This window comes from Cebidichthys violaceus, unplaced genomic scaffold, assembly GCF_023349555.1.
Source record: "Cebidichthys violaceus isolate CVI_PGR_0920_01 unplaced genomic scaffold, fCebVio1.0.p SCAF_1, whole genome shotgun sequence".
In the NCBI taxonomy this organism is placed as follows: domain Eukaryota; kingdom Metazoa; phylum Chordata; class Actinopteri; order Perciformes; family Stichaeidae; genus Cebidichthys; species Cebidichthys violaceus.
In genome coordinates, this window is record NW_027176262.1 from 18,945,816 (window position 1) to 18,960,806 (window position 14,991).

At 45.4% G+C, this 14,991-nt stretch overlaps 1 protein-coding gene across 4 annotated transcripts; it reads left to right on the forward strand.

Moving 5' to 3' along the window:
• The first annotated feature begins 1,631 nt into the window (after positions 1–1,631).
• On the forward strand, positions 1,632–14,600 carry bicra (BRD4 interacting chromatin remodeling complex associated protein). Of its 4 annotated transcripts, none has more exons than XM_068713724.1 (15): positions 1,632–1,685; positions 3,696–3,741; positions 3,852–3,897; positions 4,448–4,513; positions 4,761–6,824; positions 7,025–7,213; positions 8,788–9,396; positions 9,919–10,102; positions 10,201–10,298; positions 10,427–10,561; positions 10,658–10,707; positions 10,802–10,950; positions 11,059–11,153; positions 11,252–11,357; positions 11,452–14,600. In XM_068713724.1, exons 2-15 carry the CDS (start codon positions 3,701–3,703, stop codon positions 13,230–13,232), a joined length of 5,613 nt encoding a protein of 1,870 aa, XP_068569825.1. In that variant the 5' UTR covers positions 1,632–1,685; positions 3,696–3,700; the 3' UTR covers positions 13,233–14,600. The 4 variants fall into 4 exon arrangements, with proteins under 4 accessions (XP_068569825.1, XP_068569834.1, XP_068569855.1 ...); XM_068713733.1 differs by having other exon boundaries at positions 11,255–11,357; XM_068713754.1 differs by lacking the exon at positions 7,025–7,213.
• The last annotated feature ends 391 nt before the right edge of the window (positions 14,601–14,991 follow it).

Genomic DNA, 14,991 nt, shown 5'->3' on the forward strand with positions numbered 1-14,991 from the left:
AATAATTTTTTCAGTTGTCATGTTAAACTCATGTAATGGTTCATTTATATCAGTAAATTGTGTAAAGACAGTAGAAGTAGAAGAGTTCTTTATTTCTTCTCAGGATCCTTAGACTTGGGTAATTGTTTCCGAGTCCAGCCCTTGTTTAATAATTGTGGGGATCTTACAGCAGTTGTTAAACAAAAATGAGAATGAAACAGCAAAGCACCTACTTGACGTTTAACGATATTTTCTCACATTGATTGATAATTGTGTTTGTTATGATCCTTTTTAATGACAATATTTATATTTCACAGTGTTGTGGAACATGTTTGTTCTGCTACTCTATACTGAACTATTTCATTTTAAGAATCATCTGATTATTTAAAGTATTGGCACCACATCTGCAACATTTAGGACTAAACATTGCCATTCACATTTTAACCTACTGCATGATCTTTTTGTCAGATGGCCAAATGTTTTCTTCTCTGAAAGTGAATAAAAATCGTGACTGTGGGTATTATGTAAGCCTTTAACCTGATGATTTAGTTATACGCAGCTGCCCTAGGGCTTAGAGGTCCCTTCCTGCCTGAAAAAGAGACTTTCCAAAAGCATATGATTCTCCTGGATGCTGATCAGCAAAGCATTCCCCAAACATGACAGTACTCCTACCATATTTGATTCTTGGTATGAGAGGTTGAAGAAGCATAAATTAATCTTCGTCCAACTGTCTGAAAAAGCTCCTTGTAATGATACATCTGGTCAGTTTCTGCTGCAGTTCAAGCTTTGGATCAGGATGTTTCACTTATAGCTCTGCCAGGCAAAATGTAGTTGGTTAGTTCTTGAATGATTAAAAGTATAATGATTAGCCTGACAGCCATTATGAGGAAAAGTCCACAAATTTCCAATGTTCCATACTAATTGGACAGTGTGTCCACAAAGACTGTGCAAGCCTTTAGTATCTGAAAGGGACGATAGCTGCAAGTTTGTCCCCATAGCGTCTCAAAAACGTTTAAGTCATGCAAAATATACATTAATGGGGCAGTTTATTTATTTATTTAATATGCACGACTCCTCTTTGATGATAAATGTCTTGATACTTTGTTATTTTTTTAGGGAAACAAATAAGGCCTTATTGGTCATCAACCTTCCAAGCATTCAGAATGGTTTTTTTTATCATTGATGATTCCACATGATATCTACTTGTGTGATTACATTGCACCAACGCAAAAGTATTGGAATTTGTTTTAAATTGCAGATTCTATCGGCAGTAAAACGCACATTAATGGATCAGTAATATGAATCCAGAAACATCATATATTAAAACAATGACAGGGAACATTTTAATGGGCACCTTTACTTGTGGGAACGTTACTTAAACTTAAGTAGCCTAACTTGCTGATATATTCACAAAACCTTACTTCTGCATACTTAAATTAAGGTTTTGAATGCAAGACCTTTACTGGTAGTTGAGTATTTGTCGATGTGGCATAAGTACTTTTATTAAAGTATTACTTGTATTACTGAAGTACAAGGTCTTCTGAATACGCGTCTCAGACCATAGCTTCAGCTCCAGACGAGGCGCAGCAATTTCCATTCAGGCAAAACGGAAGTCTCCTGTTTCCTGCCTGTAGTTGGGTCCTGTACAGCAGCCCGTGCGAGGCTGTCCTGGAGACCCCGCGCTGCCTGCACCTCTATCGTCTCGGGTGAGTTTGTTACAAATGTTGAGATTTGTCTATTTATCCACATAACTGTTAAAAAGCTGCATTTTTCACGCACTGCAGCGAAGCCGCAAACTGCACAGCTATAGCAACCGAAACGCCACATTGCTGCATGGCCCGGCTCACATAGTCATTTTCCACCGAATTCCCAAGCATACCCCCCTTCATCCAAGAGTATTCCAACATTTACTCATATTTTGCTTGCAAGGAGAGATAGATAGCTCGCTACGCAATTGCCGTTACACTTCTAAGCAAACAGTACTGTCATGTTTAGGTTGAATTGAGGTGCTGCAGTGCAATAGGAGTGTTACATTTGTGTCATTCTGTGGTTTGTTTTGAATGTCAAAGGCTCAAGCTAGCTGTGCGACTGAATATTGTTGATAGCTGGGTTGGCTTAGCAGGCTAGCTAGCTAGGCTAACGAAATTCAATCCAGATGCATCAAAATGCTGGAAATTGACGTAAAACGGGGTTTTGAAATTTAACGTTTTATTAAATTAGAGTCTTACGCCACTTGTGTTGCTGTTTGATATTGTGTAATATAAAGAATCGGCAAAATATGCATGCAAAAGCTCTCCGAAAACAGCAGCTAGCATGTAGCAAGCCGCTTGCAGTCTCCATTCATATCCTGCGCACTGGCTGCTCAGACCGAGTAATGGCTACGGTACTCTGCCTTTTTAGAGCGGCAACTGGGGATGCGTTCCCCTCACAACCGTGGGCATATGTGTGTTAGGAAACATCGTTGACTTGTTGTTTTGGTGTCCAAAACTAATCTGGAAAGATTAAGAGCCCGCACTCTTTAATCTTTCCAGGTTGTGTGAAAACCGCGCGTTTTCAGTTTGTTGTCTTTTGCCGTCCGCTGTTTCTCAGTGAGTAGCAAACAAAACTGCTGCTTGAGCTCATAACAGGTTTGTGTGGACGGATTTGTTGTTATTGAGTGTGTGTGTGTGTGTGTGTGTGTGTGTGTGTGAGAGAAAAAATGACATGTTACAACTGATGGTGACGATGGGGTTATGTGTTAAAATGTAAACTAATTTTCTTTATTTAAGTGTAGTTGCCCTGTTACTTGCTTTATTCTCACAATACCAACTGCAAGCTGCAGAGACGTCTGACAGCTATACTGATGTAATGTTTTGAGTCATTACTTGTAATTTGAATGTAACAAAACATGCCCTGCGAGACAAGCTATTCACATTTGGCATTGATTTTTGTAATAACAAAAAGTATATATATATATATATATTTAAAAAAACTTCATTGCAAGGGAGATTGTTGTGTTGTACTTGAAAGTGGGAAAGAGTGCAAAATAAACAAAATGTAAATGATAAAGAAAATCAAAAATGTAAACATGTAGATTAGTCAAAAGAACTACAGGTTTCAATATTTAGTCTTTGGGGGAATTTGTAAGAACGATTAGTAAATACAGTAATTCTTTCCTAACAATAGAAAGCTGAAGCTGGTTTAATGTCTCACGTTGCATTTAACCAACATGTACCCCTATACTACCTTATTTTATAAGAGGAATTAAGAAGCTTAATTAAAAGTTATTTGAAATTATATTTAGTCGTCTTGTTGTAATCTTCGTACAATGTGAAGTACAGCATCAACGCAGCAACAGAAATGTGTGATAAGGATATTCTGCTGAACTTTGCTGAAATAATCCAATAAATGCCATTTTAATGTTTTACTCCAAACTGATTGTTGTTAATGTACAACCACATGACATTGCTCCTCACACTGAGGCAGAGGAGCATTTGAAGAAGGTCAACACAATAAATCAGCACTCATATCTCATTGTCCAATTAAACAACTAAAGCAACAAATATGGAGCTAGAATATCAAACACAATATGGGGAAGTTACAATAACAAAATAAAAGAAATATATCTGAACATATGGTTGGAAATAATTAGGAGTAAGGATAATTTTTGTTTTTTTATTTTTGTTGTTGATAATGAAACCAATCAATGGACTTACAACCTGTTTCGTCTTTAACAGTTGTCATGGATGATGAAGATGGCAGGTGCCTTCTAGATGTAATTTGGTAAGTCATTGCTGACACGGTGCAAGATCAGTTTTGTATTCGACAAAGGGTTTAGTCTTCTCTTTCATCTCGTTTTGTACTGTTGTGAATCACGTTGTTTTCTCCTGCAGTGACCCAGAAGCTCTCAATGACTTTCTTCATGGATCTGAGACCCATGTGAGTATGAGAGGGGGGAAAAAAGTGAACAAAGACACGTATGTTAGGCTTGTCATTTATTGTTACAGAAAATCGGTTTGTCATTGATGGGATGAGGAGTCTTAGGTGTGCGCATTTCATGTTGGGGCTTGCATGACTTCGTATTTATGTCACTTTCGGATTACACGTACATGCACCCCGAAACTCACGTCCTGCACTACCTTCATTTATTCTTTTTTTACGGCTTCCTCTGCTCAGCGGTTGTCTTTGCTTTTTAATTTGCACTATTTATGCTTTCAGCCTGTCTTCCCTTTTTATTAGGCTAATTCACAAAATGAGAAATGCTAATACTAACGCTTCCCAACTCTGTGTTATTCCTATCATTTTGCCCCTCTGTCGCTTATCTTTTTGCTGGTTCTTAACATTCTGGGTTCTCTGGACTGTTTTTCTTTCCTTTCCTTGTCCTCCTCTGTTTGATGGTCTGTATGTTTCTCTGTCCTGGTGGCTTTTGCCTGCTGGTTTGGGTGCCTTTGGTTTCTGTCTGTCCTATCCTGGGTGGGTGTGTCTGTAGTTGGACACTGACGACCTATTGGATGGTTCGAGTGACCCCTCAAGCTCGTTCTTCTCTACCACTGGGGTGAGTAAAATCCCCCAATCCTCCTCCTTCTGTTTTCTATCCATCTATGTAGCATGCATCTCCAAATACCCTCCCTTTCCACTAACATACCTACACTCTTTGATTTGCCGCAATGTTACAAGAGGTTTTTGGTTTCTGTGGGGTTTTTGCGTCTGTATTTCTGTGGTAACTTAAGCCGCGCTTCTCACCATCACATCGAGACATCATCCATCACCTTGTTTCACTTCTTTCCTGCTTTAATTTTAAGGGCCATGTTCCAGAGGTCCAACCTGCAGTCCAGCTGTCGGCCAATGAGCCGGCAGGCCTACCCAGAGTCAGTGTTGACCTGGACTTCCTGGAGGATGATGACATCTTGGGAGGATCCCCGGGTGGTGATGGTGGGAGCAATGGGATTGGGACAAATCACGAGCCATGTGACATCCTGCAGCAGAGTTTGGCTGAAGCCAACATTACAGAGCAGAGCTTACAGGAGGCAGAGGCTGAGCTGGACCTGGGCTCCTTTGGAATTCCAGGCCTTACGCAGGTGGTACAGACGCTGCCTGATGCCAGCCTCTCAGGGGCTGGAGGCACTGCCGTTGGTGTAGGCATTGGTGTTGGTGTTGGGGGAGCAGCAGCAATTTTCCCTGGGTCAGCCCCGAGCGCCACTGCTACTCCTCCCAATGCCACAGCTGAAATGTTGGGGTCCGTGCTTGCTCAGCAGGGCCTTCAACTCCAACCCCAGGTCATGAACAAGGCCATTAGTGTTCAGCCATTTATGCAGCCTATGGGCCTGGGAAATGTGACGCTTCAACCCATTTCAAGTCTCCAAGCTCTTCCTAATGGGAGTCAGTCTGGACATTTGGGTATCGGACAGATTCAGGTTGTGGGTCAGCCTACAGTCATGACTATCAATCAGTCTGGGCAGCCAATCCTGGCTAAAGCCATGGGTGGTTACCAGCTGCACCAGTCTGGGCCAGAGGTATCGGGTGCTGGTTCTCAGGCGGGGCATGGAGGCTCAGGGGGTGGACTTCTGATCCAAGGTAACAAAGCCACTTTGGGATCTCCAGCTTTAAATGGACCGTCTGTTTGTGTCAGCAGCACAAACAGCAGCAGTGGCGTTACAATGACTTCTCCTGCTGGGCTTCTTGGCTTTGGCAGCACCACTTTAAGTTCAGGAATTGGACCCCAGGCGCAAACTCAAGGCCAAATCATGCAGAACGTGATCATCCAGCGCACACCAACACCCATTCAGCCTAAACCCCCTCAGGGGGGAGCCATCCAACCGAAACTCTTCAAACAGCAGCAGCAGCACCCACAGACAGCACCCCAAAACTTGCAAAACGATGCCCACAAGGCTCTAGGTCTGCAACAAATTCCTGTTTCTGCTGCTCAGAATGTAGCCTTCCTGACAGGAAAGCCAGGCTCAAACGTTGTCCTGAGTACTCAAGCCACAACACAAGGCACACAGTTTCAGCAAACCCTATTCAAGCAACAAGCAGCACAAGCATCTGGCAAGCCCCTCAGTGTACACTTGTTAAACCAACAAGGCAGCATCGTTATTCCTTCTCAGACAGTTCTGCAAGGTCAGAATCACCAGTTTCTCCTACCACAGCTACAAGCAGGTGGGCAGATCCTGACCCAGCACCCTGGGGGGCACATCATAACTAGTCAGGGACCTGGTGGACAGCTCATCGCAAACCAGATCAACTTGGGTCAGATGTTGACTTCACAGGGCCACCCTGGGGCTGCCCACATCTTATCTGGATCCATTCAGCTCCAACCTGGCCAGATGGGCACACCCACCCTCTTTCAGATGCCTGTCTCATTGGCTCAAAGTCAAAGCCAGACACAGACCCACACTGTCTCGGGTCATGCCCAGACAGTCATACAGGGCATGCCGATCCAGAACTCCCTGACCATGCTTAGTCAGGTGGAGGGGCTGAGCCCCGCAGTCAGCCTTCAGCCAGCCCTGCAACCTCAGCTAGGTGGTGTCCCCAGCAGCAGCAGCAGCACAGGAGCAGCAACCATGGCTCAAGGCCAGCCCGGAGAGTGTGTTACTGTGCTGGGTAGCTCCACAGACCAGGCTGCTCATCCCACTCAGCAGCACGCAACGCAACCCTCTATCCTCGCCATGCAACCAGGTTCCTCTGTGTCCACTGTTACCACAGTTCCCTCTTCTTCTCCGTCCATGTCTGTGTCCACCTCATCCTCTGTCACAGCAGTGGGGCTGGTCCCCCATCAGGCTCAGCACAGTCCAGGGAGGTTACTGTTCACCAACCAGGGCTCCAGTATGATCCTGAGCCAGGAGTCTCTGCAGATGTTTTTGCAACAGGTCAGTGTTCCACTCTTTGCATGTTTGCTTTAATTGTGTATTGTACAGTTAACATTGTCTTAAAAATGAATAACATGCACGGAGTGTTATCTTGCTCTGACCTCTCTGGTGTACTATTTTACTCCCCATTCCCTCCAATCCCCTTCTTCCTTCCTTCCTTCCCTCGTCCTGAAATGGGAAATGTAATGTACTCCTATCAGGAGCAGCACCACCAATCAGAGAACGAGTCAACCCCCTCTGTGGGCGTACCAGCGTCTGTAATCGTCAGCAGCAACAGCGTCACTGCTCCGGCCCCCGCTGTCCATGACAGCCAATTAACTGACTCTTGGGTGGGTCAGAGCCACAGCCCTTCCCCTGGCCCCTCCCACATGACAGCTGTGGTAAAGCAGGTAGAAATGCCCCTTTATGTTAAGCCCCACCCACTTGCTGCTGCTGCCGCCACAGTGTTAGGGTTTATCTTATCTTTCCCCATCACTGCTCTGTTCTTCTCTTCTGTATTAGTCACTGCTTCCATGGCTCTTCCTAAGCTCAATAATTACTCGCTTGCAGCCTCTGTGTTTTTCTAACATCGCTTTGTTACATGTAAAGGCATGATCATTCCAGTTGTCCATATGTATTGTGTGTCAGCCATTGGGCCGTTTCAATATTTAGCTGTATTCACAGCTATAGAAGGTAGGACTGGCAATCAAGTGCCAGTTCTGTTTTTATAATTTATGAAATTGTTAAACTAATTTGGTATGTTTTTCATCCATTGTACTCTATGTATTTGGTAACAGACTACAAAAACCATGCTCATGCTTTTAATACAAGAGATACCAAGGTGCCAAGTGGCCGTCTTCACAGCTGTCGTTTAGACTCGTCATTGCAGGGGAAAGACAGGTGTAGTTTATAACATTGATTGTGGCCCTGTTTCATTTAGGTGCACCAGCGCCCAGGTATTGTTCATGCTGGCTCACTGGAATGACAATGGGCCCATAATTAATTTAATTTATAACACCTGTGTTTACCCTGCTGTGAAAAGGGCCTATTGCAACTTGTTCACCTCTTCACTAACACTCTGCTCAATCAGAATCACTCAACTCACCTCCATGTGCTGCATCACTGACCAATGACTGATCAATCCATCCACACCTCTGTCAACCCTGCCCTTCTTGTTTAGACTGTCTCGTGCTTACAGTGCCACTGCCCCGTGTAGCCCCTAGTCTGACCAGCTATGACCCCCAAATGATAATTCATGCTCCCCTGATTCCCGTCCCCGAAGTCTTCAGACCACCTTCTACTTCTCCATCACAGGCCCGCAGAGTTTGACCTATTGCTTTTGTCAACTGTTTTTCTTATTGGCTCGCCAAATGATCATTGCTCCCTTTTTATGTGTGATCCTCCTCAAATGCTAGAAAAAAAATCAGTGGGCTCCTACTACTAGATTTTGAAGTCTAACACTTTGCTTTTGTATTGTTTGGTGTTGTTTTATCCACGTTTGTGTAGTTTTTTGTATAGGGGTTGGGCGATAATTCTTTTTTTTCATATATATATATTGATTTTCAGTGGAATTGTGATAATGTTGATCATTGTCATTTTACTGTTGTGCAAAGTAACAATTTCAAGCAAAGTATGATTAAACCCCCGCAAAGTAATGTATTGTGGTGTTTGTTTTACATGTGTGAAGAGTTTTGTTTAATGCAATGCATAACAGTGGAACATTGTCATCATAGTAAAACATTTTACACATAATGCATATCATAATATATATTTAGATTTGAATTAAGATTCTCATATCGCCCAGCCCTATCTCTAGTGTCAAATCTTGAGCCATGAACTAGAATCCTATTTACTATACTGTTTGCATGCAGAACCGTGTGTGATTTTGTGCTTGATTTTTTTTTTTTTTTCTCCTCCATTAAAATATTGTCTGCGTTCTTGGATCAGTTCAGCGTATCGGTAATTTGTGATTCCACTTCTTCAGGTACCCTCCAGTGGACATCAGTCCCTGAAGATCCAGGGCCTGTCCCCTTCGCCGGTGTTGTCCGCTCACGGCACAGCGCCCCCGGTGGCAGACAGCCCCCAGCCTGCCCAGTCTCCTCTCACCCTGAGCCAGCAGATCCAGTCACCGCACCATCAACAGCAGTCGCGTCCTCCCTCCCAGCCTCAGCCACAGTCTCAAACTCCCTCCCGCTCATGCACGCCCTCGAATCACCCTCAGCTCTTTATTGTACATAACCAAATGGCAGAGTCCCCCCAACCCGCTCAACAAGGCCAGCCGCAGCAGACACACATTCAAGTTCAGCTTCAGCCTCAGCCACGACCGGCCTCGCAGCCTGCCCCTTATCAACAAGATATGCCTCCCATGTCACAGTCACCCAAGCCTCCTCCTACACCACCTGCACAGCACCAGTTTAGTGCTCCTCCTGTCAGCACTTCTGCCACTGCTGTAGTTAAAGCCCAGGTTCCCATCCAGGGCCTGACAGCAGAGCAGCAACACCACCTGCAATTAATAGGAGCACAAATTCAGACCCTGTCAGCCATCACCCAGCCCTCGCCTCAGCAGAAACAGCTGCTGGAGAAGCTACACCAGGTATAGTCCCAGTTCACCACGCACTTCTTAAAAATGAGAAGTTGTCATGGCATTTGCATGCAATGAGGGGGTCTTGTGTATTTTTACTTCACATGCTACTTCTTCACCCTCCTGTTGTGTGCTGTAAAAATCTGATATGGTTTGCGGCTATTCAGAACAACATTAACCGTGTTTTTTATCTGATTCAGCTCATACTGTTGAAGAATGTAATGCATGCAAAGCATTTGTGGGATTGTCAATATTTTCCATCATTGAAACGAGTTTAATATATTGAAAAGAGGGCAATAACATCCCATAAGTTACTACTTAAAGTAGGTAAGTATACCTGGTATGTTTCTGCGCTCCTTCACACTGTAGAAAGAATAACTAAATAACAAGAAAGAAGGCATCATTTCCAACTTCCAGCCAGTGCAAACCAGTAGTCGGAGTAGGCTTTGGGAAACCAAACTGGTTCATCTTGAATTTCTTTGTGTACAAAAAAATCTTTCAAAATGTAAGAAAACTGTCCTGATATGTTTTCAGGTTCAGCAGAACATCCTGCTGCAGGCCAAGCAGTCTACTTCGCCTCAAGTCAGCGGTCAGTTCAGCTCCCAGCAAGACGTGCCTGTTGATAAAGCGATTGCATCATCAACCAACACCGGTACACCTGCTCAGCTTCTCTCAGTGCTGCAGCCGACGTCGCTGCTCGTCAAAAGTCCTGCTACAGGTCAGACACAATTTGCTACAAACGACGCAACACGGCAGGGCCCTAAACACACCGAAGTAGTATTCCCCTTTGTAATACTTTGTTTCCTCTTGTTTTAGCATCAAGTGACTTACAGGTATTCTCAGGAGCCCAAGGGCCAGCTGGAGCAATGGTGAATCAGACTGTCACACCTGCTAGCCTTACCCAGCCTGTACAGGTACAAAGCACATCTCAAAACCAGTTCCTTTCTAAGACATGCAAGATGGTCATTGTGTCTAACTGTAAAAATGTGTGCTTTTGTGTATTTTGTCAGTTTACAATCCTCCTTCTGATTTTCCCCCACAGGTTCAGCCAAAGCCAGGGGTGATCAGCTCAGTGGGAGGGATAACTCTGGGCAAAGGTGGGATGCAGATACAGGTGATAGGAGCTAGTCTTACTCAAATGCCTGCTCCACAGCCCCCAGCTCCAGTACAAACTCAGGTAAAGGAGTGCCACCGCATGCTAGTGAGGTCCTGAAAAAACTACCTCTAAGCTTGAAGGTGTAACCTCTGTTTTTAATGTTTGTTCACGTCACAGACAACAACAATGAAGATGCCTTTCAGTGCAGAGCCCAGCAAAGAGGCCAGGTATGCGCCGCACTCATTTTCATGGCTCATTTCAACTGTCTCATAATAGCATTTTTTGTAAATAATATTTCTGTATCCACACGCATCACTGTAGGATGCTAGAACAGCTGAGGAAACAGCAGGGTTCAGTGCTTCACCCGAACTACAGTGCTCCTTTCCACTCTGTTGAGGACACACTGCACAGACTGCTGCCTTACCATCTCTACCAGGGAACTGCCAACTCTTCTCAAGACTATCAAAGAGGTAACAAACTCCATAGCCTCCAGTGCAGCCAACATACATTTTAGTACCTTTTTTTTTTTTTTTTCCCAATTTCGCGATCTTCATAAACGTCTTGGTTCTCCTGCACAGTGGATGATGAATTTGAGACAGTCTCCTGCCAGCTGCTGAAAAGGACCCAGGCCATGCTGGATAAGTATCGCCACCTGCTCTTTGCAGAGTCAAAAGTAAGTTTATAAACCGACATTCTCACCATGTGCCTTTTCTATGTCTTCTTTGTCCTGAATTGATATTGAACTGATGTTTTTCGGTGTTTAAACCTGAGCAGAGACTGGGCCCCTCGGCAGAGATGGTGATGATAGACCGGATGTTCATTCAGGAGGAAAAGATTGCGTTGAGTCAGGACAGGATTTTGGCCAAGGAGAGACCAGGTACCCTACCACTGTTTGTGGCCATCAATGGCTTTGTGGTTGTCTTGATCTAAATTAGTTGTATGCTAATATAATTCTGTTTATTTAATTGCAGAGGAGTTTGTGGCAAACGCCCGCATGTTGGAGAGTGTAGTTTCCTCCCAACATAAATCCTCTTTTGCTGAGTCCACATCGTTGAGTGGAGGTGTACCTGCTGCTGTCCCTGCTCCACCACCTGCAGCTCCTGCCCCAGCCCCTCTCCCAAACATTGCCCCAAATCCCCCTCCTGCACCCGCCCCATCTCCAGTTCCTGCTCCAGTTCCTGCCCCAGCTCCAGCAGCTCCTTCCGCCAACCCTTTCCCCCCTACCAAACTAGTAATAAAGCAGGGTGGGGGCGGAGCCTCTGTGTCCTGGTCCAGCAGTTGTCCTCCAGCTGCAGCGAGCAGGCTGTCCGAACCCACCAGCCAGAGCTCCTCTTTCAGTCGCGCTCCAGTAGCGTCATCTTCTTTCTCCTCTTCGTCCTTCAACTCTCCGGCGGCCGACGATGACGACGCTCTCCCACAAAGAACCAGCAAACCGCCTATGAAGACCTATGAGGCTCGAAGGAGAATTGGCTTGAAGCTGAAGATCAAGCAGGATCAAACGGGGTTCAGTAAGGTGGTCCACAACACTGCCTTAGACCCAGTGCACACACCACAACCTCAGCAGAGCAGCCAGTCCACATCCAAGCCTCAGACTCAGCCCCAGTTTGAAGCTGCTGTACCGCACCCAAAGTCCCAACCTCTATCAACCCCTCCTTCTACAGTCATCAGAACTCAGTCCCCTGTGTGCACGGCTTCTTCTGCCTCATCGGTCACCACAACAACCACTCAGTGTAATCCACCACTGAGAGGTAATGTTCCCCCCAATGCAGCCCCATCTTCCTCTACCTCTTCCTCTCACACGTGGTCATCGTCCACCTCCTCCTCCTCCGCCCAAATGAATGGGACATTAGATCACGACAACGTGGGTCGGGTCAAACACAATTCTGCCTCCACTGCCACTCCCTCACAGACAACATGTCGTCTCCCCCTTCGAAAAACCTACCGGGAAAACATAAGTCCCCGCGTGAGACCTGGTGTCCCAGGGGGAGGAGACGAAAGTTTGTCCTACCCCAGACCCACACCGTCACCCCCCAGGCACGAGGCCTCTCCCCCTTCTGAGCGGACAGTTATAGCCAGCGTGAAGGTGGAGAAACGAGGCAGGGAGGCCTCACACACTCGCGCTGAGTCAAGCCACGAAACGGGCCGATTAGGGAGTGCAATGCAGGGGCTGGACGAAATGGATGAGGTGTTTAACCGTGGTATCAAAACGGCACAACACCATCATCTCCCACAGCTCCTAGACAGGGAGGGGGCAAAGGAGAGAGGAGAGGAGCACACAGACCCAGAAACGGATGTAAGTAAATACAAGAGGGCGAGTGGGAAAAACAGACATAGGGCAGGTGGGAAATTCCGAATGGACCAGCATGCCCCTGGGCCTCCCTCTCCGGAGTCCTCCTTCACACGAGACTCTTTGCTTCCTGCAAAACGCTGCAAGTCGGACTCTCCCGACATGGATAACGCCAGCTTCTCCAGCGGCAGCCCTCCGGATGACTCTCTGAACGAGCACCTGCAGTGTGCCATCGACAGCATCCTGAACCTGCAGCAGGAGCCCTCTGCCCGCGGGCACCACGTCAAGGGGGGCAACAGCAGGTCACACCAAAGCCAGCGTCCAGGGGGCTCGGCAGCCTCATCCCACAGACCCTCAGTACCACCCTCCTCCTCGGCTTCCTCGTCCTCCTCCTTGGCCCAGCACCCTCAGGTCGGTGGCCATGGACACAATGGCAGCCTGGTTCCCCAGACTCAAAGCAGATAACAGCCCCTCAGCCCCAGGCCAGACTGACAAAGGGGAAACTAAGAGACAGATATGGAGGCAGGGGACGGGGGCTTTGTGAAAACAGTATCACTGTACTACTCTGCCAAGCTGTGTTGGCTTTGCTTGTCCATTTGAATTGTCCAGACATTTCTTTGTCATTTACAGCTTGGGGTAGACCTGTGGTGGAATAAGTGAGTGTGGTCAAAGGTAAAACTGTCTTTGTGAATTGCAGACTTTAAGATGTCTGGCATTTTGTACGTGTTCCCTCAGCCAAGCTCAAGTTACAAGATGAAATTGTCAAGGGATTTCTTTCTTCCTTTTCCGCTATTGATCTTTTCTTTTTCTCATTTGGTATTCATACATTCCTTTCCTGTGGCCTGAGTGTCTTAACCACATTGGTTCTTTTGCTGGTTTACACTCAATGTCTCAATGAGCATCAGGCAGCTCATTTAAACAATTAAGTTGCCAACAACTTTTTTTTTTCATACAGAAGAGAATACAACCAGGTTTATACAGCAAAAAGTCATAATACACATGTATCTTCCCTTACCAATCAAATTTGATTATCTTATCACAAAGATTAAAGCTGCCATGCAAACCGCTCATGCTAAATTGATACACACCACCTCTTTATCTAGAACAATTGTCCTTAGTTACACTTAGCCTCAGCCTCTCTTAAGTCTGCATTTTGCATCGCATGCATTTGAAACTGTTGACATGTTGAGGACATGCTTTTGAAAAATGGTGAGGTTGTTTTCCTTTTGACTTTTCTTGGGTACTCTAGTTCTGTACTGTCAAGATGTAAATGAAATGTGAGGAAATTTGGTTCTTTTCTGCATCTAATGTGAGATGATTTTCCAGGTTTTTGTTTTTCGACCACACCCATCACACACACACACACACACACACACACACACACACACACACACACGCGCGCGCACACACACCACACCACACACACACACGCGCACACACACACACCACACCACACACACACACACACCCACACCCACACCCACACCCCTGCTCTCCTGTTGCCTGCAATGCCAGGTTAGGAGTTTATGCATTTCAGTCAGCAGGGGGCAGGCCAGTTTGAACTGTTACTGTGTTCTCTATCAGTTCCTTTCATCTTTCGGCTACTGTATCCCTGCCTCCCATCTGTTTTTGTTTTTTTTGTGTGTCGTTTTTTTAAGCCTGGTGGACAATTCAAACACAAACACCGCACAAGCATTGAAATGGAAAAAAAAAGGAACAATAATAATGTACAAAAAGACAGTAAGAGAATTTGAAGTATAGTATTACAGATTAATTTTGTATTGTATTTATTGTGTATAATGACACTTTTTAAAAAGAAATGTACATTTAGTAAAACTGTAAATTAAACCTTGCTTCTTTTATGAAACATTGCAGGGTCCTTTAGTCATTTGTCCAGCTTCAGGGTGCATTCTTTTGGATGACTAATGATGATTGAGGAAAACAGAGTGGTGGTGGTGGTGGGGTGTGTTTTCGCCAGCAGGCGGTGTATGGAAATGGAAAAGTAGAGCTGGTTTGTGTGCTTCATCGCCTGGAGGGTTCACAGTGTTTGGGAGGAGCAAGAGAGGTTAGACTGATGAGGGGAAAAACTGTCACATCTGTACACGCATGACATTTTACAGTAGGTTAAGTAGAAAAAATAGCACACTGTTGATAAACGTGGAGGAGTTAGAGGCTACAGTTGGAGGGGTGAAGCACTAGGATGTGTTTATCATTCAAAATATGC

Coding starts and splice junctions, on each gene's coding strand:
- bicra (XM_068713724.1), top strand. CDS start 3,701: ATGGATGATGAAGATGGCAGGTGCCTTCTAGATGTAATTTG. Junction 6,825..7,024: donor TGCAGATGTTTTTGCAACAG/GTCAGTGTTCCA, acceptor TACTCCTATCAG/GAGCAGCACCACCAATCAGA. Junction 11,154..11,251: donor TGCTCTTTGCAGAGTCAAAA/GTAAGTTTATAA, acceptor TTTAAACCTGAG/CAGAGACTGGGCCCCTCGGC.